Source organism: Callionymus lyra, chromosome 10, assembly GCF_982586985.1.
Source record: "Callionymus lyra chromosome 10, fCalLyr1.hap1.1, whole genome shotgun sequence".
NCBI lineage: Eukaryota > Metazoa > Chordata > Actinopteri > Syngnathiformes > Callionymidae > Callionymus > Callionymus lyra.
In genome coordinates, this window is record NC_141827.1 from 1,552,589 (window position 1) to 1,580,313 (window position 27,725).

The 27,725-nt window shown below is 35.7% G+C and overlaps 1 protein-coding gene across 2 annotated transcripts; it reads left to right on the forward strand.

Annotated features, from left to right (window-relative positions):
* Positions 1 to 1,565: 1,565 nt before the first annotated feature.
* mapkapk3 (MAPK activated protein kinase 3) lies at positions 1,566 to 27,664 on the forward strand. Of its 2 annotated transcripts, none has more exons than XM_087800408.1 (10): positions 1,566 to 1,891; positions 15,750 to 15,889; positions 18,607 to 18,671; positions 18,743 to 18,822; positions 18,876 to 19,002; positions 19,067 to 19,142; positions 23,019 to 23,143; positions 23,205 to 23,290; positions 23,347 to 23,427; positions 26,134 to 27,664. In XM_087800408.1, the coding sequence occupies exons 1-10, from the start codon at positions 1,697 to 1,699 to the stop codon at positions 26,287 to 26,289; spliced, it is 1,131 nt and encodes a 376-aa protein (XP_087656534.1). In that variant the 5' UTR covers positions 1,566 to 1,696; the 3' UTR covers positions 26,290 to 27,664. The 2 variants fall into 2 exon arrangements, with proteins under 2 accessions (XP_087656534.1, XP_087656535.1); XM_087800409.1 differs by having other exon boundaries at positions 23,350 to 23,427.
* The last annotated feature ends 61 nt before the right edge of the window (positions 27,665 to 27,725 follow it).

A 27,725-nucleotide genomic window follows, 5' to 3' on the forward strand; every position in this document is an offset into this window, starting at 1 on the left:
ACATCTGTGTTTGATGATCTACTGACTCCTTCAAGAAACATCTGTGTTTGATGATCTACTGACTCCTTCAAGAAACATCTCAACACTTTTATTTGTTCAGGCTTTTACCTGATTTTCTGGAACTCCTGTGTTTTTCTCAGTGTTATCTTGACCTTTTAAGTATTATGACTTTTTGATTGTTTAAGTTCTTTGTGACCCTGGTCTAGAAAAGCTCTATAAATATAAATAACTTACTTACTTAAAGTGATAAGATTAAAGGCGTTTTACAATTAACCTTTACTTACTTACTATTAATGTGTTGATTGACAGGTAATATACAGGACGGGGGGAATGTACTGGAAAAGATCTCGACCTAAAATACGTTTCATCAGCTGCAACTGATTTCTAGATATTTTCGGGGGAATTCCAGACATTATCTATTTCCTTCAGACGTGAATGAGGAACGTTTCTCACCCAGAGTGACACGGTTTCTCTTCGTCATTCATCTCCTCCCACAAATGACATCCTCTCATCCTCGATAAGAGAAGCGCTCGCAGCCACTGACCACTGCAGGATGAATCATCTCATTCTTTTGCTCTGAGTCTTAAATAACTGTAACTGAGTTTTTCCAGCTAAAAACAATGACTCACTAACTTAACGTCCACTGAAGAATCTAGAAGTGAAGAGAGTTCCTGGTTCACTGGGAGAAGAATCACAGTCGAAAAGACAGGATCTCGATTTATGATACAATAATACATAAAAAACACAATTGTGAACCCATAGATTTACCTAGATATAAATAATCAATATTTCAAATTTTATTGACGTCAAAATAATGTCATTGATCGTCTACTATATGTTTATTTAGAATAAAAGTAGATTTTTTTCTACTGTTAAAACTGTTAAATACAACCTCATATCAATAACATGTTCTGGCTTTTACAGAGAATCTGTTTTTTTAAGCGACATCACAAACAGCCGATGAAAGTCTTGAAGGAGCCGAGGTCTACAGAACTCAAGTTCCCACATGTTTTTATAAAATGTAAAGTATATATATATATATATATATACAGTATATATAAGTTAATATCTTTAATTTAGTATTAATTAAAATATGGTCTTAAATAGTGTTGTAATGAACTAAGATGAATATTAAAAATAAATAAATAAATAAAACACGTTTCTTTGGTGAAACGTCAGCGACTCTAAAGTAACATTAACTGCGTGTGTTTGACGTATATGAGCCAAAATATTGTGTATTTGAAGTTCATCAAAGATGCTGATACCACTTCCTGTGGTCGACCCAGTGTGTGTGTGTGTGTGTGTGTGTGTGTGTGTGTTTGTGTGCCTATATATGTGTGTGTGTGTGTGTGTGTGTGTGTGTGTGTGTGTGTGTGTGCGTGTGGGTGTGTGTGTGTGTGTGTGCGTGTGGGTGTGTGGAGGTGTGTGTGTGTGTGTGTATAAGTATCCACTGAAGCACTGACTGCAGGGGGAGGAGCTTCACACACACACACACACACACACACACACACACACACACAGGAACATGTGAAACACTTAACTGAAACTTCACGTCACAAGTTTCTCAGTCGAGGATCTGGATCTAAGGAAGGAAGATTATTATTATTGATTTAGTTTTTGTTGTTGTTCTCTCTGCTGACTCGAGTGAGCATCACGTGACTGCAGTGGACAGGAGTCCATCTGCTGACCTGAGGTCATGAACGCGCTCCCGAAGCCCGGCGGGGATGAACACACACACTTCCCGCTGCCTCAACACACACTCAAGCTGGACATCCAGAGACACGCGGTGACGGACGACTACAAGGTGTCCAACCAGGTCCTGGGATTAGGGATCAACGGGAAGGTCCTGCAGTGTTTCAACAAGAAGAGCGGAGAGAAGTGCGCGCTGAAGGTACGAGTCACGCGCACGCGCACCGATGAGAATAACCATCATAACCATCCGTTTGTTCTCTTGAATGACCTTTTACTTCTTAAAACACGTTTAAAAATACAAGTTTAGTATAAAGCAGATCGTCCTGGTGTTTCCTTCACTCACACAATCATGTCCAGGTTTGAACATTTAAAAACACAATGTGTTTTAAACACATTTAAAGGATGTTTTGTGTATTTTACAATAACAAAGATTAATCGTTTTTAAAAGGGAAACCATGACTAAAAGGGAAAAAGAGTTTATTTCATAATCACTTTCAATATAAACATTTAAAAATGATTTTGGAAAATAACCCAAAAAACCTCCGTCAATTAACTTAGTTTAAAGTCAAATAAATAACCTATAAATAACCTAAAAATAGCAACACATTTGTCACCACAGTCACGTTGCTTGGCAGTGGTTTTACCTCTTCTGGGAACATTTATAATCCTTAAGACTGGATGAGAAAACACGTTTAATTCATGGAACACAACAAGTCTCGTTTGTAGTCATAAATCGTTTGAAGATTCATGGGAAGATAAAGTGACCTGGTTAAGATCCGGTCAATGATTTCTGTCTCACCGATGAACTGAGGTCTAGAGATGAAGCTCATCAAGTGAATCAAGTCAAGAGTTGAGAGAGCGAGAGGTCGAGGAGGTGAAGAAGTAAAAACTACAGAAGTGATCAAACATCTGCCACGACAACAAAGAAAAGTAAGAAAGTCTTTAGAAATAAACTTCTAAAAATACTCTGTTATCAAACATCATTAAAGAAGTTTCATCTTTATCTCTGGTTCGCTCAAGAAACTATAAACGAGACACAGAAACAATCAAATCTCTGGATTAAAACACAGAGAAACGTCATAAAACGTGTAGAAATTCTTTGAGGAAGTGACTCCGAGGTTTTCTTTGAAGATAAGCCGGAGAACTTTGACCTCCTCGAGTCAACAAGTGGAATATATCTCGGCAAAGAGTCGCTCATTTAGAAAATAATTAATAATAATTATTCTTGACATGTTCAACACAAAATAAAACTTATTTTTTAGGTCTTAATATTCATATTAATTTTTTTTTCTTTCTACCTTAAAAATGTTCTTCTTCTTTCATTTTATTTTAAGTTTCTTGATATTGTATATTTTTTGGAAATATCTAGAAATCAAAATAAACTTGGAATGATATACTCTTTAGTTTTGAGGTTGTTCTAATGACACGTGTTGATATTCTTACTCTATCCTCAGTGTAAACTGTGTATATTTAGTCTTAAAGTCACACTTAGACTTGAAGAGTGACGCCATCTTTACGATGGAACCTGACGAGGCAGGATCACGACCACGACGTCACCTGTCATCACACTCGTCACAGTCAGTATCTGCTGGTAATCCATCCGGGTCGACAGCAGTGACACCGGGGGAGGAAAGTTGAGCGGGAAGGAAGGATGAGTCGGCAGAGTTGAGAAGATAATGTTGAAAATAGCTCTTGTTGCCGGTGGAAGAACCATGATTAGATTCAGAAGAACCATGTTTAGATTCAGAAGAACCATATTTAGATTCAGAAGAACCATATTTAGATTCAGAAGAACCATGTTAAGATTCAGAAGAACCATATTTAGATTCAGAAGAACCATGTTAAGATTCAGAAGAACCATGTTTAGATTCAGAAGAACCATGTTAAGATTCAGAAGAACCATGTTTAGATTCAGAAGAATCATATTTAGATTCAGAAGAACCATGTTTAGATTCAGAAGAATCATATTTAGATTCAGAAGAACCATATTTAGATTCAGAAGAACAATGTTAAGATTCAGAAGAACCATATTTAGATTCAGAAGAACCATGTTAAGATTCAGAAGAACCATATTTAGATTCAGAAGAACCATGTTAAGATTCAGAAGAACCATGTTAAGATTCAGAAGAACCATGTTAAGATTCAGAAGAACCATATTTAGATTCAGAAGAACCATGTTAAGATTCAGAAGAACCATGTTAAGATTCAGAAGAACAATGTTAAGATTCAGAAGAACCATATTTAGATTCAGAAGAACCATGTTAAGATTCAGAAGAACCATGTTAAGATTCAGAAGAACCATATTTAGATTCAGAAGAACCATGTTAAGATTCAGAAGAACAATGTTAAGATTCAGAAGAACCATATTTAGATTCAGAAGAACCATGTTAAGATTCAGAAGAACCATGTTAAGATTCAGAAGAACCATGTTTAGATTCAGAAGAACCATGTTAAGATTCAGAAGAACCATGTTAAGATTCAGAAGAACCATGTTAAGATTCAGAAGAACCATGTTAAGATTCAGAAGAACCATGTTAAGATTCAGAAGAACAATGTTAAGATTCAGAAGAACCATATTTAGATTCAGAAGAACCATGTTAAGATTCAGAAGAACCATGTTAAGATTCAGAAGAACCATGTTAAGATTCAGAAGAACCATGTTTAGATTCAGAAGAACCATATTTAGATTCAGAAGAACCATATTTAGATTCAGAAGAACAATGTTAAGATTCAGAAGAACCATATTTAGATTCAGAAGAACCATGTTAAGATTCAGAAGAACCATGTTTAGATTCAGAAGAACCATGTTAAGATTCAGAAGAACCATGTTTAGATTCAGAAGAACCATGTTAAGATTCAGAAGAACCATGTTTAGATTCAGAAGAACCATATTTAGATTCAGAAGAACCATATTTAGATTCAGAAGAACAATGTTAAGATTCAGAAGAACCATGTTTAGATTCAGAAGAACAACGTTAAGATTCAGAAGAACCATGTTTAGATTCAGAAGAACCATGTTAAGATTCAGAAGAACCATGTTTAGATTCAGAAGAACCATATTTAGATTCAGAAGAACCATATTTAGATTCAGAAGAACAATGTTAAGATTCAGAAGAACCATGTTTAGATTCAGAAGAACCATGTTAAGATTCAGAAGAACCATGTTTAGATTCAGAAGAACCATGTTTAGATTCAGAAGAGCCATATTTAGATTCAGAAGAACAATGTTAAGATTCAGAAGAACCATATTTAGATTCAGAAGAACCATGTTAAGATTCAGAAGAACCATGTTTAGATTCAGAAGAACCATGTTAAGATTCAGAAGAACCATGTTTAGATTCAGAAGAACCATATTTAGATTCAGAAGAACCATGTTTAGATTCAGAAGAACCATATTTAGATTCAGAAGAACCATGTTTAGATTCAGAAGAACCATATTTAGATTCAGAAGAACCATGTTTAGATTCAGAAGAACAACGTTAAGATTCAGAAGAACCATGTTTAGATTCAGAAGAACCATGTTAAGATTCAGAAGAACCATGTTTAGATTCAGAAGAACCATGTTAAGATTCAGAAGAACCATGTTTAGATTCAGAAGAACCATATTTAGATTCAGAAGAACCATATTTAGATTCAGAAGAACAATGTTAAGATTCAGAAGAACCATGTTTAGATTCAGAAGAACCATGTTAAGATTCAGAAGAACCATGTTTAGATTCAGAAGAACCATGTTTAGATTCAGAAGAGCCATATTTAGATTCAGAAGAACAATGTTAAGATTCAGAAGAACCATATTTAGATTCAGAAGAACCATGTTAAGATTCAGAAGAACCATGTTTAGATTCAGAAGAACCATGTTAAGATTCAGAAGAACCATGTTTAGATTCAGAAGAACCATATTTAGATTCAGAAGAACCATGTTTAGATTCAGAAGAACCATATTTAGATTCAGAAGAACCATGTTTAGATTCAGAAGAACCATATTTAGATTCAGAAGAACCATGTTTAGATTCAGAAGAACCATATTTAGATTCAGAAGAACAATGTTAAGATTCAGAAGAAACATATTTAGATTCAGAAGAACCATGTTAAGATTCAGAAGAACCATGATTAGATTCAGAAGAACCATGTTAAGATTCAGAAGAACCATGTTTAGATTCAGAAGAACCATATTTAGATTCAGAAGAACCATATTTAGATTCAGAAGAACAATGTTAAGATTCAGAAGAACCATATTTAGATTCAGAAGAACCATGTTAAGATTCAGAAGAACCATGTTTAGATTCAGACGAACCATGTTAAGATTCAGAAGAACCATGTTTAGATTCAGAAGAACCATGTTTAGATTCAGAAGAACCATATTTAGATTCAGAAGAACCATGTTTAGATTCAGAAGAACCATATTTAGATTCAGAAGAACCATGTTTAGATTCAGAAGAACCATGTTTAGATTCAGAAGAACCATATTTAGATTCAGAAGAACCACATTAAGATTCAGAAGAACCACGTTAAGATTCAGAAGAACCACTTTAAGATTCAGAAGAACCACGTTAAGATTCAGAAGAACCACGTTAAGACTCAGAAGAACCACGTTAAGATTCATAAGAACCACGTTAAGATTCAGAAGAACCACGTTAAGACTCAGAAGAACCACGTTAAGATTCAGAAGAACCACGTTAAGACTCAGAAGAACCACGTTAAGACTCAGAAGAACCACGTTAAGATTCAGAAGAACCACGTTAAGACTCAGAAGAACCACGTTAAGACTCAGAAGAACCACGTTAAGATTCAGAAGAACCACGTTAAGATTCAGAAGAACCATATTTAGATTCAGAAGAACCACATTAAGATTCAGAAGAACCACGTTAAGATTCAGAAGAACCACTTTAAGATTCAGAAGAACCACGTTAAGATTCAGAAGAACCACGTTAAGACTCAGAAGAACCACGTTAAGATTCATAAGAACCACGTTAAGATTCAGAAGAACCACGTTAAGACTCAGAAGAACCATATTTAGATTCAGAAGAACCACGTTAAGACTCAGAAGAACCACGTTAAGACTCAGAAGAACCACGTTAAGATTCAGAAGAACCACGTTAAGACTCAGAAGAACCACGTTAAGACTCAGAAGAACCACGTTAAGATTCAGAAGAACCACGTTAAGATTCAGAAGAACAATGTTTGGTTCAGAAGAACCACATTAAGATTCAGAAGAACCACGTTAAGACTCAGAAGAACCACGTTAAGATTCAGAAGAACCACATTAAGACTCAGAAGAACCACGTTAAGATTCAGAAGAACCACGTTAAGATTCAGAAGAACCATGTTAAGACTCAGAAGAACCACGTTAAGATTCAGAAGAACCACGTTAAGACTCAGAAGAACCACGTTAAGATTCAGAAGAACCCAGTAAGACTAATAATATTTACGACAAAAGAAAGGCGTGAGTGACAGTGATATTATCAACAACTATGATCATCATTGAGTTTCTTTAGTCTTAATTGAATGTTATTTATTGTGTCTTTTAAATAAACGTTTGACTATTTATTTTTTCTCAATATCGATTTGTCACGATTAACTAAACACAGTCATGAAAAGCTTTTGTCCTCTCAGGGTCAAGGTGACCCGAAGGTCCGAACACAAATGTTTGTGGTATCCCTTGTGGTATCTCAGGGTCAAAGGTCAGCAACCTCCCTTGCTTCCATAAATACTTCGGGTCACCTTGACCCTGAGATAACACAAGGGTTATTCATTTAAAAATGTTTCCCGTTAAGTCATTTTTGTTTCTATACTTTTGTAACTTATTTCATTATCTACTGAAGAATATGAAGTGTTTTCATGACAATAGAAAAACCAACTCTGGTGTCATTAAACATCAACTAGTATCAACTCTGGTGTCATTAAACATCAACTAGTATCGACTCTGGTGTCATTAAACATCAACTAGTATCAACTCTGGTGTCATTAAACATCAACTAGTATCAACTCTGGTGTCATTAAACATTAACTAGTATCAACTCTGGTGTCATTAAACATCAACTAGTATCAACTCTGGTGTCATTAAACATCAACTAGTATCAACTCTGGTGTCATTAAACATTAACTAGTATCAACTCTGGTGTCATTAAACATCAACTAGTATCAACTCTGGTGTCATTAAACATCAACTAGTATCAACTCTGGTGTCATTAAACATCAACTAGTATCAACTCTGGTGTCATTAAACATCAACTAGTATCAACTCTGGTGTCATTAAACATCAACTAGTATAAACTCTGGTGTCATTAAACATTAACTAGTATCAACTCTGGTGTCATTAAACATCAACTAGTATCAACTCTGGTCTCATTAAACATCAACTAGTATCAACTCTGGTGTCATTAAACATCAACTAGTATCAACTCTGGTGTCATTAAACATCAACTAGTATGAACCCTGGTGTCATTAAACATCAACTAGTATCAACTCTGGTGTCATTAAACATCAACTAGTATAAACTCTGGTGTCATTAAACATCAACTAGTATCAACTCTGGTGTCATTAAACATTAACTAGTATCAACTCTGGTGTCATTAAACATCAACTAGTATAAACTCTGGTGTCATTTAACATTAACTAGTATCAACTCTGGTGTCATTAAACATCAACTAGTATCAACTCTGGTGTCATTAAACATCAACTAGTATAAACTCTGGTGTCATTAAACATCAACTAGTATCAACTCTGGTGTCATTAAACATCAACTAGTATCAACTCTGGTGTCATTAAACATCAACTAGTATCAACTCTGGTGTCATTAAACATCAACTAGTATCAACTCTGGTGTCATTAAACATCAACTAGTATCAACTCTGGTGTCATTAAACATCAACTAGTATCAACTCTGGTGTCATTAAACATCAACTAGTATAAACTCTGGTGTCATTAAACATCAACTAGTATAAACTCTGGTGTCATTAAACATCAACTAGTATCAACTCTGGTGTCATTAAACATCAACTAGTATCAACTCTGGTGTCATTAAACATCAACTAGTATGAACCCTGGTGTCATTAAACATCAACTAGTATCAACTCTGGTGTCATTAAACATTAACTAGTATCAACTCTGGTGTCATTAAACATCAACTAGTATAAACTCTGGTGTCATTTAACATTAACTAGTATCAACTCTGGTGTCATTAAACATCAACTAGTATCAACTCTGGTGTCATTAAACATCAACTAGTATAAACTCTGGTGTCATTAAACATCAACTAGTATCAACTCTGGTGTCATTAAACATCAACTAGTATCAACTCTGGTGTCATTAAACATCAACTAGTATCAACTCTGGTGTCATTAAACATCAACTAGTATCAACTCTGGTGTCATTAAACATCAACTAGTATAAACTCTGGTGTCATTAAACATTAACTAGTATCAACTCTGGTGTCATTAAACATCAACTAGTATAAACTCTGGTGTCATTAAACATCAACTAGTATCAACTCTGGTGTCATTAAACATCAACTAGTATCAACTCTGGTGTCATTAAACATCAACTAGTATGAACCCTGGTGTCATTAAACATCAACTAGTATCAACTCTGGTGTCATTACACATCAACTAGTATCAACTCTGGTGTCATTAAACATCAACTAGTATCAACTCTGGTGTCATTAAACATCAACTAGTATCAATCTGGTGTCATTAAACATCAACTAGTATCAACTCTGGTGTCATTAAACATCAACTAGTATAAACTCTGGTGTCATTAAACATCAACTAGTATAAACTCTGGTGTCATTAAACATTAACTAGTATCAACTCTGGTGTCATTAAACATCAACTAGTATCAACTCTGGTGTCATTAAACATCAACTAGTATCAACTCTGGTGTCATTAAAAATCAACTAGTATAAACTCTGGTGTCATCAAACATTAACTAGTATCAACTCTGGTGTCATTAAACATCAACTAGTATCAACTTTGGTGTCATTAAACATCAACTAGTATCAACTCTGGTGTCATTAAACATCAACTAGTGTCAACTCTGGTGTCATTAAACATCAACTAGTATCAACTCTGGTGTCATTAAACATCAACTAGTATCAACTCTGGTGTCATTAAACATCAACTAGTATCAATCTGGTGTCATTAAACATCAACTAGTATCAACTCTGGTGTCATTAAACATCAACTAGTATCAACTCTGGTGTCATTAAACATCAACTAGTATAAACTCTGGTGTCATTAAACATCAACTAGTATCAACTCTGGTGTCATTAAACATCAACTAGTATCAACTCTGGTGTCATTAAACATCAACTAGTATCAACTCTGGTGTCATTAAACATCAACTAGTATCAACTCTGGTGTCATTAAACATCAACTAGTATAAACTCTGGTGTCATTAAACATCAACTAGTATCAACTCTGGTGTCATTAAACATCAACTAGTATCAACTCTGGTGTCATTAAACATCAACTAGTATCAACTCTGGTGTCATGTAGTGAATGTTCTTCAAGACGCAGTAACTTCTCATCATGACCATGTTTTACACTTTATTACTTTATAAAGTTGCTCTGAAATCTGGACGAACGAGAGGTTACGAGAGTCCATGATGACTTAATGATGGCTTCACTCCTCCTCCAGCTGTAATCACGCTTTGTTTATACAATGAGTCCCTTGGAGGTGGAGACCATTGATGAAGCGCAGTGACAAACCTCCATGCTTGACCAATCACAGCAGAGTGGGTGTGGTTATGTTCAAAAATCTCCAGAAAAACAAAAGTAAGATCATTTTCATTGATGATACAATAGAGTCACACATCACAACAACACACACACACTGATGATACAATAGAGTCACACATCACAACAACACACACACACTGATGATACAATAGAGTCACACATCACAACAACACACACACACTGATGTTACAATAGAGTCACACATCACAACAACACACACACACTGATGATACAATAGAGTCACACATCACAACAACACACACACACTGATGATACAATAGAGTCACACATCACAACAACACACACACACTGATGTTACAATAGAGTCACACATCACAACAACACACACACACTGATGATACAATAGAGTCACACATCACAACAACACACACATCCACACACACACTTTAGTTCAACAAACATGCTCACAGTGCTGCTGCTGCTGCTGCTGCTGCTTCTAATAGTTCGATGCATTAATGTATTTATTCGTGATTCAGTGAAAGTGGTTCGAGGTCAATCACTGGAAGTGGAAGTGGGAGAGGTTTGCTTTGTTTGTTGACCTTAAGTGTCCCAGCGAACAATTCAAATGTTTACCAAGTTTCCTCCACATGTGTGAAACTCATCTAACCGAGATGTTTATCGCGGTTTGTCGATGGATGTGTATAAAAAAAGAATGAAATAAAAATACATACAGTAGAGCGTCCGAGCGAACATCCTCTGAGAACGTCTCGTACTCTTTAATAATACTTTGCACTCTGGCCTCTGGAACTTGAAAATATTAAGTTACGTCCTTGTAGACTTGTGTATCCACAGGTCCTCAGAGGTCCTTTAGTTTCCTTGTGTTAATATTATTGTTGTGTTGTTTTGTGATATAATTAGTATTTTCTCGCGCCGGTATCTGCTTCAAAGTAGCGAAGTACCTTCTGTTTAGCATCATAGCTATTGACGTAGCTTCATCTACGTCAAGGGTGTGTCCCTAATCACGCACTTCTGCACTTACACTTAATATTTTGAGTACACAAGTGCGTCTCAATAAGCAGTGTATGAAAATGTAGTGCACAATGAGCACTCAGTTGGCCAGAAAATTGAGTGTGGATCGATGGACACTTTCCACCCTCAACGACTCCATCTTAGTGACGTAGATGAAGCTAAACTGAAGCTAAACTGAAGCTAAACTGAAGCTAAACTGAAGCTAAACTGAAGCTACGTCACTGACGACACGTCTTCGGACCACAAATCAACACAACAACAGTAATAACACGATGAAACACAACTTAAAAACTTGTTTTAATTGGTGAAAAGTGTCAAGTGTCGATGATAGTGTTTCAACGACTGGTTACAATCACTGTTAAAAAGTAGTAGAAGAAGAAACTGTCGAGTCATTTCCTGTTAGTGTGTAGCAGCAGAGTTTGATTTGAGACAGTACTACACTGTAAGTGTGTAGCAGCAGAGTTTGATTTGAGACAGTACTACACTGTAAGTGTGTAGCAGCAGAGTTTGATTTGAGACAGTACTACACTGTAAGTGTGTAGCAGCAGAGTTTGATTTGAGACAGTACTACACTGTAAGTGTGTAGCAGCAGAGTTTGATTTGAGACAGTACTACACTGTAAGTGTGTAGCAGCAGAGTTTGATTTGAGACAGTACTACACTGCAAGTGTGTAGCAGCGGAGTTTGATTTGAGACAGTACTACACTGTAAGTGTGTAGCAGCAGAGTTTGATTTGAGACAGTACTACACTGTAAGTGTGTAGCAGCAGAGTTTGATTTGAGACAGTACTACACTGTAAGTGTGTAGCAGCAGAGTTTGATTTGAGACAGTACTACACTGTAAGTGTGTAGCAGCGGAGTTTGATTTGAGACAGTACTACACTGTAAGTGTGTAGCAGCAGAGTTTGATTTGAGACAGTACTACACTGTAAGTGTGTAGCAGCAGAGTTTGATTTGAGACAGTACTACACTGTAAGTGTGTAGCAGCAGAGTTTGATTTGAGACAGTACTACACTGTAAGTGTGTAGCAGTTTGATTTGAGACAGTACTACACTGTAAGTGTGTAGCAGCAGAGTTTGATTTGAGACAGTACTACACTGTAAGTGTGTAGCAGCGGAGTTTGATTTGAGACAGTACTACACTGTAAGTGTGTAGCAGCAGAGTTTGATTTGAGACAGTACTACACTGTAAGTGTGTAGCAGCAGAGTTTGATTTGAGACAGTACTACACTGTAAGTGTGTAGCAGCAGAGTTTGATTTGAGACAGTACTACACTGTAAGTGTGTAGCAGCATAGTTTGATTTGAGACAGTACTACACTGTAAGTGTGTAGCAGCAGAGTTTGATTTGAGACAGTACTACACTGTACGTGTGTAGCAGCAGAGTTTGATTTGAGACAGTACTACACTGTAAGTGTGTAGCAGCAGAGTTTGATTTGAGACAGCACTACACTGTAAGTGTGTAGCAGCAGAGTTTGATTTGAGACAGTACTACACTGTAAGTGTGTAGCAGCAGAGTTTGATTTGAGACAGTACTACACTGTAAGTGTGTAGCAGCAGAGTTTGATTTGAGACAGTACTACATTGTCCACATTTGAGCACTGAACAAGTAAATGTTCTTACAGTGTACTGTAAAACAGTGCACTTAGAGAAGCTCGCGATTTGAGACACTGCTTAAGATGGCTGCCGTTGACGGTGGGAAGTGTCCATCGATACACACTCAATTTCCTGGTGTGTGAGTGAGGCAATGTTTTTCACACTGCTCAGCGTGAACGCACTTGTATACTCAAAATATTGAGTATAAGTGCAGAAGTGCGTGTCACCATGTGACAGTTTGCATCGGGTACGAATCATTTTGTGTTCAAATGTTAATAAAACCTGAGAAACTTTTTTATTCCATAATGATGCCTCTCGTGGTCTTTTATCTTTGGGAGACAACTGTGTCATTTAGGGTGAAAACAAATAAACTAATAACATTTAATCTAAATGTACTGGAGCTTTGAACCATTTCCATCGTTTATATAAATGGTTTCAATAAAAATGGTTGAATTCAGTCTTGAACATGAAAAAAAATCATAATTTCAAAACTATTTTGTCCTGAAAAAGTGATTTTACGATCAAATACACTTCGTTAACAGACAAACACAATCGCTCAACAAACACACTAAAGAGAAATATTTTATGAAACATCTATTATTTTAGTTCCAACTTATTTAACTCAAGCATTCAAATGGTTTTAAATGGTTAACCCTTGTGTTATCTCAGGGTCAAAGGTCAACGACCTCCCTGGCTTCCATAAATACATATGCAGTGACCCTGAAACAACACAAGGGATAATACAAACACCTCAACAGGTGTTCACAGAGTTCGACAAACTGTTTGTAAACACAACGTGTTTCCCTTGAATAGCATCTATGAAGTCGAGCTAACAAGCGGACGATGGTTTGTCATCAGAGACGTGTCGAGCGGAAACTTGTTGTGTTTACGTAACAATCTCTCTTTATTAAAATCAACACAAGCACAGAGTTAGTAAAGTGCTGAACAACACAAACACAGGAAGGCCAGATAACAAGCAATAAAACTGAGCTTCTGTATTTAATATTTGTTTGATGATGAGATTAGTCTGACTGTCATTTATTAACGACGCCTCTTGTTAGTTCAATCAATGAAGGAAGATGATATGAATTCAGTTTTAATATCTACAGTAATCAGAACTGAAACATCTGCTGACTCTGATCCGACATCTCGCAGGAAATGAGGACGAACTGACGTTTGCAGGTCGTCGAGTTATAAACTGTGAAGTTTAAACAAAAGCAGCTTCAGCTCGTTCACGTGTCGCCGAGCAAAGAGTGAAAACGTGTCGCACGTCAGACGCCGGAAGCTTCGCAGCACGACTGCCGCGAAACCAAGAGCAACATTTCCTCGTTCATGAGGCGCCACAGCGACACACACTTCCTGATAACAAACATCTTCACCAGAAAATGATGTTCCTCAAACGTGACGAGGCTCCAGCGCGAGGCTAACTCTGGTCGACGCGTCATCATCTCCAGGAATAAACCTGTGGACCAGCTGTTGTCGTGTGTGTGACACTTTCACACACACACGCAGAACGTCACACAACTTCTACACACTTCTGACATTATCTGCCACTAAAAACTTCACTTCTGCTGAATGTACCGTCACATAAATAAACTGAACTGAACATTTCAATATTATTTAATAAAAGGTATATTTATTTATTTTACGTCAATACAAATGTAAACATAAATGACTGAAGATGAATTTAAAAACATGGTTCCTTAAACCTCAGAGCATCAAAATCAATCAATCAATAGATTTTAAAAATGAATTTGATTCCATAACAGGAAGTTTTAGTTATTAAGTATTATATATATCAATATTACAGATTAAAGATTAACTACTGATCAACTCTCATGTAGTGAAGGTTCAGTAACTTCTCATCATGACCTTGTTTTACACTTTATTACTTTATAAAGTTGCTCTGAAATCTGGACGAACGAGAGGTTACGAGAGTCCATGATGATGTAATAATGGCTTCACTCCTCCTCCAGCTGTAATCAGCCCCCGCTTTGTTTATACAACGAGTCCCTTGGAGGTGGAGACTCCCGGGATTGATGACACGCTGTGACAAACCTCCATGTTCGACCAATCACAGCAGAGTGGGCGTGGCTTAAGATCATTTTCTGATATCAATATTTCAATGAAAAGATCCACTTCACTATAAAGTGAAAACAAAAAACTATTTAAAAATAAGCATTTTTCTACACAGAAAAACTCCCATCGTGCTGATTTAGAAAAGTTCTCTCACTTTCCACCATGAAGAGAAACTTTGAGACACAGAGTCCTGGTTACGTTTACACTTGTTGACCAAAGAGGAACATGAACCGCGGACGAACATCTGACAGTTTCGACTGCGACCGCTGGAAACAAACATGTGCATCATTTCTTTTATCATTTAAAAAAATGTTACCAGACATTTGGGGATTTTTAAAGTAACGTAAAGTCTAACTTATCATGTGTTCATATTTTAAAAAAAATAACATTTCCTTCATTTAACGGCAAAATTGTTTAGTTTTTAATTCAAAGGTAAAATCTGATTAAAAAAAGAAATTAGATAAAAATGAACAAACGCATCACTAAGAAAATAAACATGTACTTTGTGTTATTTCACCTTTAAAATGATGAAAGTATTTAAATTCATAAACCAATGAATAACTCAAGCATTAGTAAATGAAGTTATTGTTTCTCATCCCGTGTTAACAGCTGAACACAGTGAATAAATAATAATTACTAACAAAACCCTGCGTCTCCAGATCTTGTACGACAGTCCGAAGGCGCGGCGTGAGGTGGAGCTGCACTGGCGCGTGTCTGGAGGTCCGTACATCGTTCGCATCCTCAGCCTCTACGAGAACGTGCATCATGGGAAGAAATGTCTGCTCATCGTCATGGAGTGGTACGAAGAGAACTCTCTCAAATCTCACACAAATCTATCGATCTATAACCAATCATAAGTTAACTCGTGTCGGTGAACTAGCTGTCCTGAAGCTAACAACGAGCTAGCAAAGAAGTGCAGGAATTCATTAATTCCTCTTTTATATCAACTATTTTCAAATGTCCCAAGATTTGAGTTTGTAACGTGAACTTTATCTTCACGTCTCAGACAATTGTATCAACGATAAACACTTTAATTTATCTTTCGTTCTAATATAATCTCCTGATATCTCATCGGCGCAGCTAACAACGCTTCACGACTCATTGTATATTTTTGTCTAAGCATTATTTATATTCTTATATTATTGACCAAAAGAGAGAATATTCCAAAGAACGTACTCAGTAGTTTTCTAAGATGTATTAGACAAAGGGGGACATTTAAAACTAAAAAGTACTTTAGAGGGTTTTGTTATGTGTTTTATTCGGCTTCTTTGTTTGATTAGTGTTTTTTTGATTTGTATTTACAAATAATTTACACATTTTTTGCTTGAAAAAAGTTTGAAATCAATCATTTAATTCATTCAAACACAACTGAGGCCTGATGAAGTGTCTCTTAAACCATTTAAAATATGAATTTCACTGAGTTCAGCAGGTTTTAAAATACACTTGAACCTAAAAACCTTCCAAAAAACTCCATTGTAGTGTTTTTTGGGGGGAATTCAGAGTATAACACTAGAACTTGTACTTGATTAAATAACAGTGAGTGTCAGAAAGGTGGTTCAATACTTAAATAACTTTATTGTGGATTGAAACCATGGAAGGACCTGGAAGTTCAACTATGATAAAAGTAATACATGTGATGAAGTAATACATGTTAATGGGAGTAGATAAGATACAAGTCTAGTTAAAAAAGGTTCAACTCTGTGATCTGGATTCCTCCCACGGCCAAAAATCACACCAGGGTTATTAGTCAAAGTTGTAAACTAGCTTCAAGATCAAAAGATAATCATTGAAAATATTTCTTTGAAACATGACAACAAAACCAACCACGTGTCAACATTAGTAAGTTAGTAGTTAATTCAAGGTTTATCTTTAAAATGTAACAAATCACATGCAGCGACTGACGGTAAAGAGTTGTCGGAGAATGTGTGAGAAGATGAGACACGAACCACATTCATAGACGGGTTAAAGGTCAACAACGTGACGAGATAAAGACGTCTGAACTGATAACGAGATAAAGAGATTCCATCCGTGAGAAAATATGTTCCTGGACGTGAGAACATCTTTGATATTATAATAGAATTTGACTTTCAAACTGAATAGATGTCATTAAAGTAAACTTTGTTTTAACTTCTCTCTTCACTGGAAAACTTAAGTAAAAAAAACATGATTAAATAAACACAAAAACTGCTCTTTGGTGTGTTTCCTGTTTGAGATGTTTGTCGGTTCGACGTCCAACAGAAACACACGTCAGTCGTCAGAACTCACACTCGGACAGAAACACATAAATACTCTCTTGATGGAACAGGATGAGAAAAGCTCTCGACTCGAGAGAGTAATGTATGTCATGTGTATAAATATATGTTATAATATACCATCTTATCATCAACGGTGAATACAAGCAGCTCTGACGTCCTCCAGAGACTCAGAGCGAAGCTTCTCTGTTTCAACTTCAAATCAATCAATCAATCAATCAATCAATTTCAATAAACAACAGAAATATCTTCTTTGAATTAAAGAACATCAGTGGAAATGAACCTAAAAGATCACATGACGTTCTTTTTCTTAAGAGGCGCGATTCATTTAAAATTCAACAGTAAAATAAACAGTAAAAGGTATTTTAGTTGAAGTACACAGATGTACAAACATGAGTCGAGCGTCTTCAGGGTCTTAAGATTTAAATGAAAGTCATTAAAAACAGAAAAGACCATAAATGTTGACTATAGTTCAAGATCTAAACCTGAGAAAAATAAGCATCAGAAGTTGGATTTTCACTTTGACATTTTGTAGAAAATAATTTACAAAATATTTTTCATCATATTTTTTAAGCAACATTTTTTTCCTTTAATTGAACAAATAATAATTAAAGTATTAAGTAATAATAAAAGCAAATGATTATTATGAATTATAATAGTAACAACAACAGCAATAAGAAGAAGTAGAGAAAAAATAATAATAATAATAATTATAATAATACAAGTTATAATAATAATTGTTACAATAATAATAGAATGATAGTAACAACAACGGTAATAATAATATAAGTAATACTAAAGTAACAATACATATACATATATATTACTAACAATAATAATAATTATAATATAATAAAAGTAACAATAATGATAATAGTAATTGTTATAATAATATAAATACAAATAAAATAATAATCACAATAATAAAACTAACGATAATAATATAATAAATATAAATAAAAAATCGTAATATTAGTAACAACAACAATAATATAAGTAATGCTAATAATAAAGGTAACAATATATAAAACACTAACAATAATAATTAAAATAACAATCATATAATGGTTACAACAATAATAATGATTAAAATAACAATGATGGTAAGTAACAATAACAATAATATAGGTTATACTAATAAGAAAAATAACATTAATAATAATAGTAAAAATGTTCATTATAATAAAAGTAACAAAAATAATGATAGAAATAACAATAATAGTAACAATAATAAAAAGAATGACTACAGTAACAATGATTGCAGCATGGAGGGCGGAGAACTGTTCAGTCGGATCCAGGCTCGAGGCGACCAGGCCTTCACTGAGAAAGGTGAGAAGAAACAATAATAATTCAACTTGTGAATCAGGTTCAAGAGACACTTTGTTTCCTCTTCATCCCAGAGGCGTCAGAGATCATGCGAGACATCGGCACGGCCACAGAGTATCTTCACCACCTCAACATCGCACATCGAGACATCAAGGTGAGTCGACGCCGTCGCGCTGACTCTGGTGGTTGACGGTTTGATTCCTGAAGCCAGAGAACCTGCTGTACACGACGCAGCAGCGTCACGCCGTCCTCAAGCTCACAGACTTCGGCTTCGCCAAAGAGACCACGACGCACAACCCGCTCCAGACGCCCTGTTTCACGCCTTATTACGTCGGTACGTCGGTGTCCAGCGTCCTGACCTTTAACCTCTCACTCGCCTCTTCTTCTTCTGTGCGAAGCTCCGGAAGTTTTAGGTCCGGAGAAGTACGACAAGTCCTGTGACATGTGGTCTCTGGGCGTCATCATGTACATTCTGTGAGTATGAGGTCTGACCTCGTGGCATTAAATAACATGTTTATAAGTTGATTTTTTATGACATAAATAATCCTACAACACAAACTTTCTCACACATCAGGAAAACGTCTCTAAAAGAAGAGACTCGTATATAAATGATGTGTTTGTTATCTTTTAAAAACATTTAGTTTGTTATTCGTCAATCTTAACGGATCTTTAACTGGTTAAACTGTATTTCTGGTTCATTTTGCCTGAACATGGAGATACATAAGAATGTATTTGATCGCGTGAACATCTTAACCACCAGTCGCTCGTCGGCCGTGATTGTATTTACCTTCAAGTCAACACTCGTGTTCACTCACAGCTGTGTTTCAAAGTCTGTCAGAGACGTTTACTGGCGTCGTATAAGTTTATGCCAAAGAATGTACTACTTTAGTTAAAATGGTCACTAGAAGAGAGATATTTGACTGTATTTTATTATAAACCTGGATATTTAAACACAAGTATTACTGACAAAGATGTTGTTGAGGTGTTTTTTTATTGATCATTTGGTTGTTAAATGCTATGGATTAACGAGATAAATAATATTGTTTATAAACACAGATTTGTTCTTCAAGAGGCTTGATTAAGTGTTTTTTTTTGGAGAATTCAAAATATGTATTTAAGTCATTAAGTGTGTAAATAACTCTCGACCACAAAACACCTCAAGGTTTTGCGACAAATCTTCTGTACGTAGTAGTTTTTCTTTTTTGTGGATTCATGGATTCACAAATAAAGTCGACTTATACTAGAACTTGTATGAAGTTAAATGAAAAGGAGAAATGAACGAGTCTAAAGGTGTGTTTGTTCAAGAGTCATTTCTCAGTGTCTGTGACTCAATATTGAATATTTGGTCCCAGAAAGCAAGGGGGCCTCGCAGGCCTGAAGCAACGCTAGTAGAGAAGTGTTAGAAACTACTATACACTTAGACATTAGACAGTGTTTTCTTGGTGATAAGGTAAGGTAAGGTAAGGTAAGGTAAAACTTTATTGATGGTGACCGATGATACGATATGATGATATGATACCGTATCAAAACTCAACAGTAAATATATTTAATTGTTGAATTCAAATATAGTGTTGACAACATTGTGTGTTTATTAATTAAGTTTTCGTAAGTTTTCGTGCAATTAAACTAGGACTGCACGATACATCGAAAACATATTGATATCGCGCTATTGTCACGTGCGATATGCATCGAAAACATGTGCAATTTGTATAAATCAAGCATTACTTAAATGCGAACTTCGACCAATCAGTGTCACATTCTGTAAAGTTGTCAATTTGTACTTCTATGTTGTTGTTGTTTACGTCTTCGTCTGTCTGTGAACTGTGTTAGGCTCGGTTGCTATGGCGACGCCTCTTGGCTCAGTATATCCAGTGAAGTAATACTAACTTATGATCTAGTCAAACACTAGTGATCCAGTGAAGTAATACTAACTTATGATCTAGTCAAACACTAGTGATCCAGTGAAGTAATACTAACTTATGATCTAGTCAAACACTAGTGATCCAGTGAAGTAATACTAACTTATGATCTAGTCAAACACTAGTGATCCAGTGAAGTAATACTAACTTATGATCTAGTCAAACACTAATGATCCAGTGAAGTAATACTAACTTATGATCTAGTCAAACACTAGTGATCCAGTGAAGTAATACTAACTTATGATCTAGTCAAACACTAGTGATCCAGTGAAGTAATACTAACTTATGATCTAGTCAAACACTAGTGATCCAGTGAAGTAATACTAACTTATGATCTAGTCAAACACTAGTGATCCAGTGAAGTAATACTAACTTATGATCTAGTCAAACACTAGTGATCCAGTGAAGTAATACTAACTTATGATCTAGTCAAACACTAGTGATCCAGTGAAGTAATACTAACTTATGATCTAGTCAAACACTAGTGATCCAGTGAAGTAATACTAACTTATGATCTAGTCAAACACTAGTGATCCAGTGAAGTAATACTAACTTATGATCTAGTCAAACACTAATGATCCAGTGAAGTAATACTAACTTATGATCTAGTCAAACACTAGTGATCCAGTGAAGTAATACTAACTTATGATCTAGTCAAACACTAGTGATCCAGTGAAGTAATACTAACTTGTGATCTAGTCAAACACTAGTGATCCAGTGAAGTAATACTAACTTATGATCTAGTCAAACACTAGTGATCCAGTGAAGTAATACTAACTTATGATCTAGTCAAACACTAGTGATCCAGTGAAGTAATACTAACTTGTGATCTAGTCAAACACTAGTGATCCAGTGAAGTAATACTAACTTGTGATCTAGTCAAACACTAGTGATCCAGTGAAGTAATACTAACTTGTGATCTAGTCAAACACTAGTGATCCAGTGAAGTAATACTAACTTATGATCTAGTCAAACACTAGTGATCCAGTGAAGTAATACTAACTTATGATCTAGTCAAACACTAGTGATCCAGTGAAGTAATACTAACTTGTGATCTAGTCAAACACTAGTGATCCAGTGAAGTAATACTAACTTGTGATCTAGTCAAACACTAGTGATCCAGTGAAGTAATACTAACTTATGATCTAGTCAAACACTAGTGATCCAGTGAAGTAATACTAACTTATGATCTAGTCAAACACTAGTGATCCAGTGAAGTAATACTAACTTATGATCTAGTCAAACACTAGTGATCCAGTGAAGTAATACTAACTTATGATCTAGTCAAACACTAGTGATCCAGTGAAGTAATACTAACTTATGATCTAGTCAAACACTAGTGATCCAGTGAAGTAATACTAACTTGTGATCTAGTCAAACACTAGTGATCCAGTGAAGTAATACTAACTTATGATCTAGTCAAACACTAGTGATCGAGTCACTCGTCTCTTTCAACCTCCTTTGTTAAAGCAACATATTGTACGAACTTTTCATCTCGTCTCAGTTGTTTTCTTAGAAGATCGTGAACTTCCAAACAAACCTGTCCGTCTTCACCGTATGCTAACGAGCTAAGTTGTTAGCGTCATTTATAAAGTGTTATGTGTGCGTCTTCACCGTATGCTAACGAGCTAAGTTGTTAGCGTCATTTATAAAGTGTTATGTGTGCGTCTTCACTGTATGCTAACGAGCTAAGTTGTTAGCGTCATTTATAAAGTGTTATGTGTGCGTCTTCACCGTATGCTAACGAGCTAAGTTGTTAGCGTCATTTATAAAGTGTTATGTGTGCGTCTTCACCGTATGCTAACGAGCTAAGTTGTTAGCATCATTTATAAAGTGTTATGTGTGCGTCTTCACCGTATGCTAACGAGCTAAGTTGTTAGCATCATTTATAAAGTGTTATGTGTGCGTGTACAAGGATTTATTATTGATTTGGTGACATCACGACGCGCCGGCGGCTCCTCTCTGATGTCGCTCAGTTTCACAGGAAACCGATGCAAGTCCCGCGAGACTGAGCGTTAGAAGAGATATTTTTATACCATCATGTCGACACAGAAGTGTTGAAATAAACGAAAGGGAAATATCATCGTTTTCCTTCATTAAACCCCCGGACCTTCACTACAGCACTCGCTCCTGCACTTGCGGCAAGATTTTTAGGTGAAAGAAAAAATATCGCATTAATATCAAAATCGCAATTCAAGACAACAATATCTAATATCGCGCTTATTTCCAATATCGTGCAGCTCCAGTGAAAGAATGAACTCAATATATGTTTTTTACTTCAGGATCACATTTGTCGACACTATCGTGACACGTATCAAACGGTTCTTCTGAACACGTCTAAGAGCTAGAATTAACTGATCGTTGTATCACGAGTGTTGACAGGTCCTAGTGTGTGTGAGATTATTAGTATTGATGAATCCTCCTGCTCCAGACTCTGTGGGTACCCCCCGTTCTACTCCAAAACGGGCCAGGCCATCTCTCCGGGCATGAAGAGGAGGATCAGGATGGGTCAGTACGAATTCCCCGACCCGGAGTGGGCCGACGTCTCTCAGGAAGGTGAGGCACGAAAGCGTGGAGACGAATCCATCCACGGACGTCGACTGCTCTGACCCTCCAGGTAAAGACCTGATCCACCAGCTGCTGAAGACGGACCCCAACGAGAGGATGACCATCGCTCAGTTCATGAAGCATCCCTGGATCAGCGTGAGTTCTCCTGATCCTGAGTGTTGACGCCTGTTGACGCGTGTTCGTCTCCACAGCAGTCCACGGTCGTGCCCTGCACCCCCCTGCACACCAGCAGGGTCCTGACGGAGGAGCGAGAGCTGTGGGACGACGTGAAGGTACGGCGCACAGCGACACCGCCCTCTAGCGGGTAACACTGGGTGTTACACCCACTGAACACTTGAGTTGGACTTCTTAGATTCCATCATTAGAAATAAGTTTGTTTTGTTGTGATCGCTCACCAGAAATGTATAAAAGAATTTAAGCAATTTAATTATTCAATAAGAGATACTCGGTAATTTAAGAAAGATAATTCGACATTTAATTTAGGATAATAAGAGTTATTTTGACAACTACAACAGTATTCTTATGAATTAAATGCTTACATGTTTTAAAAATTAAACCAAAACCAACAACATTTATTTAATTTTCTTTTAAACAAATGATTTTATTGAGAAGTCATCATAAATGGCCACCAGGGGGCAGCACTGATAATGGTCTAGGAAGCCAGGAAAGTTAATCTTTGACTTTAAATAATCAAGTGTTTCCTCCTCGTTGACTAAGAAATGCATTTCGTCACAGACACACACACACGTCGATAAGACACACTGTTCTGTTCAGCAACACAAAAGCTGTACTTGTGTAACGTTTGCGACATTTAAAAAAGCAGAAACACAACCTTTTTTTTACTTAAAAAACCTCTAAGAATTACATAAACACTGATTCTTCAGACTCACATCACGACTGGTTACCATGGCGATGATGTGTCAGATCCATTTATTGCTTTTGATATGTTCTGAGCTTTAACAGATGGAGTGACGAAGGCAAACAGAAAGATAAACACAAACATCTTGAGCTGGTTTTGATAAAGTGAAGCAGGTTTAAAGAAAAAAAGAGTAATTCAAGAATAAATACTTCATTCTTCTCTTACGAAAAGCGCTCTATAAATATAAATAACTTACTTCTCTTAACTCAGGTTATTTTGATTCACACAAGTTCTTAATCTAGTTTCTATTTTTGTACTTTTTCTTGGAACTTCTCTCTTCCTCGTTACTGGCTGTTAACTATTTAAAGTATTTATATTTAAGATAAGAAATGAACATACACATATTTTTATTAATTCGGTTGGTTTCTAAAATGGGAGCTATGTTCTATCTTTCTTTTATCTCTTCAACTCTTTCTTCTATTCCTCTTTTTCTACACTTTTTTTCTCCATTCACTTGAACGATAAAACTCTTTGACCTTTAGGTACTTTCATCGACTCACACCTAGAAACTTCATTCTACTTTAAAAACACACTTATCTACCCACTACTACTAATAATACTTCTACCACTACTTCTTGTACTACTAATATTACTACTACTTCTACTTCTAGTACTAATTCTACGACTGCTTTTAATAATTATATTTCTACTAATACTTCTACCACTACTTCTAGTACTAATTCTACTTCTGCTTCTAGTACTCATTGTACGACTGCTTTTAATGATTATACTTCTACTACTAATTCTACTTGTTCTACTACTTCGTTATATAAATAATAATTCAATGACTTTATCAAACCACGTCTTCTCTTGATTTAAAGCAACTGTCAGTCAAACACACTCGATTATACTCAATAACAGATCCAATTATTCAAGTCAAATAAATATAATGTAACTTTTTTTACAATAAAAACACGTTTAAAAATCTGATAAGAATGTTGTTGAGTACACAAAGACACAAATAGACTCATGAACAAAAAGAAAATGTATCATTTTTCAACTATTTATCAAGTTTGAAGAAAACTTTGATACTAACCTGTCAATACCTTCTTCCTCGATCACCTCTGTGCGCCTGAGATCCTCACACTGCCACCTGGTGGCTGGAGGCTCTCTTCACTTCATGAAACGACGGTTGATAGAGTTAAATCCTGGCCATTATATTTTAAATATTAAGCCTGTTATGTAGAGTTTATTCGCATGTTTTTTATGTATATCTTTCGTTAAGCATAACACTCGTGAAATAATTACTTATCATATTTTTATTTATATGTCACTTTATTGTAATGCCTCTTGTTTATTTGAAATTGTTTTATTTTGTTTTATTAATCTAATTTGATCTTATTGATATTATTTAATTATTTAAATATTGTGTTTTTGTTTACAAAATTGGCAGTAAAAGTTCATAGACAGATCTTGGTATAATACACATGTAAACATACTCACAAAGATACACAAATGTTTGTTTGTACAACACTATGTGACCATTTTATTGAATTAAAGACCCACTTGAAAAACGAAATTAAAATATCCTGATGGGCAACGATTTACTTTTTTAAATTTTGATTAATTGCATGATTTTCCTGATTAATCATTTTTAATGAAACTAATATATACAAACAATGCAATAATGCATTAAAAATTAGTTTTATTTCGATGTTCTTCCACATATCAACTCAAGTGCTATAAAATATCTTCTCCAAACACTTTTAACATCTTGTCAGTAACACATGTTTGATTGATTGATGGATATTTTTCTATTCTATATATTATATATTATATTATAATCAATTTTATTCTTCACACATTGGGGACATTTGAGTTGTTTAAGCAGTACATAAACATATTTCAACACATATTAAAAACAATAATAACAAAAACAGTAATATACGTAATAATAAAAAGGAATTATGTATCATAATAAATCAAACAAAATAGTATTGTTAAAAATATTAAACAAAAATATATTTAATATTATTAATAATTCTTAATATTTCTACAACAATACACTTGACTCAGACTGAAGCTGGGAATCATCTAAAATGTTGTCGTCTGGACTCAGGACGAGATGACCAGTGCGTTGGCCACCATGCGTGTCGACTACGACCAGGTGAAGATCAAGGACTTGGACACGTCCAGCAACCCTCTGCTGAACAAGAGGCGCAAGAAAGCTGCTGCGGGAGCGAAGGGCGTCTCCTCAGTGTGTCAGGCCCAGTGACAGGGAATATATGTCATGACTTGAGTCACGTGACTGGTCATCATGTCACATGACTGGTCATCGTGTCACATGACTGGTCATTGTGTCACATGACTGGTCATCATGTCACATGACTGGTCATTGTGTCACATGACTGGTCATCATGTCACATGACTGTTCATCGTGTCACATGACTGTTCATCGTGTCACATGACTGTTCATCGTGTCACATGACTCAGTTAATAATGTAACATGACTGTTCATCGTGTCACATGACTGTTCATCATGTGACATGACTCAGTTCATCATGTCACATGACTGGTCATCATGTCACATGACTGGTCATCATGTCACATGACTGGTCATTGTGTCACATGACTGGTCATCATGTCACATGACTGTTCATCGTGTCACATGACTGTTCATCGTGTCACATGACTGTTCATCGTGTCACATGACTCAGTTAATAATGTAACATGACTGTTCATCGTGTCACATGACTGTTCATCATGTGACATGACTCAGTTCATCATGTCACATGACTGGTCATCATGTCACATGACTGGTCATCATGTCACATGACTGGTCATCATGTCACATGACTGGTCATCATGTCACATGACTCTGGTTATCATGTCACATGACTCAGTTAATAATGTCACATGACTCTGGTCATCATGTCACATGACTCAGTTAATAATGTCACATGACTGTTAATCATGTAACATGACTGTTAATCATGTAACATGACTGTTAATCATGTGACATGACTGTTAATAATGTCACATGACTGTTAATCATGTCACATGACTGTTAATCATGTGACATGACGACCTGCAGCAGAGTCAAGTGTCGAAGGTGAAACTAAACATTTGTGCTTCAATAATGTTTGTTAATAATGTGTTCGAGTCAAAAACATTGAAGTCTCCAAATATCTTGTGTTTTGCCTTTTTGAAGATTTCTGAGGCAAACTTTGTCCTGAAACTAAACCTCGGCGTGACTTTGGTTCTGAAGCTGCAACTCGTCTTTCAAAAGCTACTGTTGGGAAAGTTTCTGGACTTGATCTTGAGAAACGTGTGTTGATAGAAGTTGATGAAACTCATGAAGTCACGTCCGGAGGAAACTTTTGTAACAAAGTACAAAGTACATGGAAATGTTTTTCAGCTTTGACCTGTTTTTTAATAAATGAATAAAAGATGTGAATAATTTCAAAATAAATGTATTTATTTAAAACATAGAGTTTGATATTCTATTTACAATCATCTGAATTCAAGGCCTTTTAAAATTAAATATAAAATGTTGATGTCGGTATATTGTTTTCCAATGTACTGACTCAATATTTGACACCCGTGTATCCATTAAAAAAAACACAATAAAAGCATAAAAGTTTGTTCTTTTTATTCAAAAATATTTTTTGTACAATATTTGTTTTATGTTTTTTTGTTCAATAAAGTGTG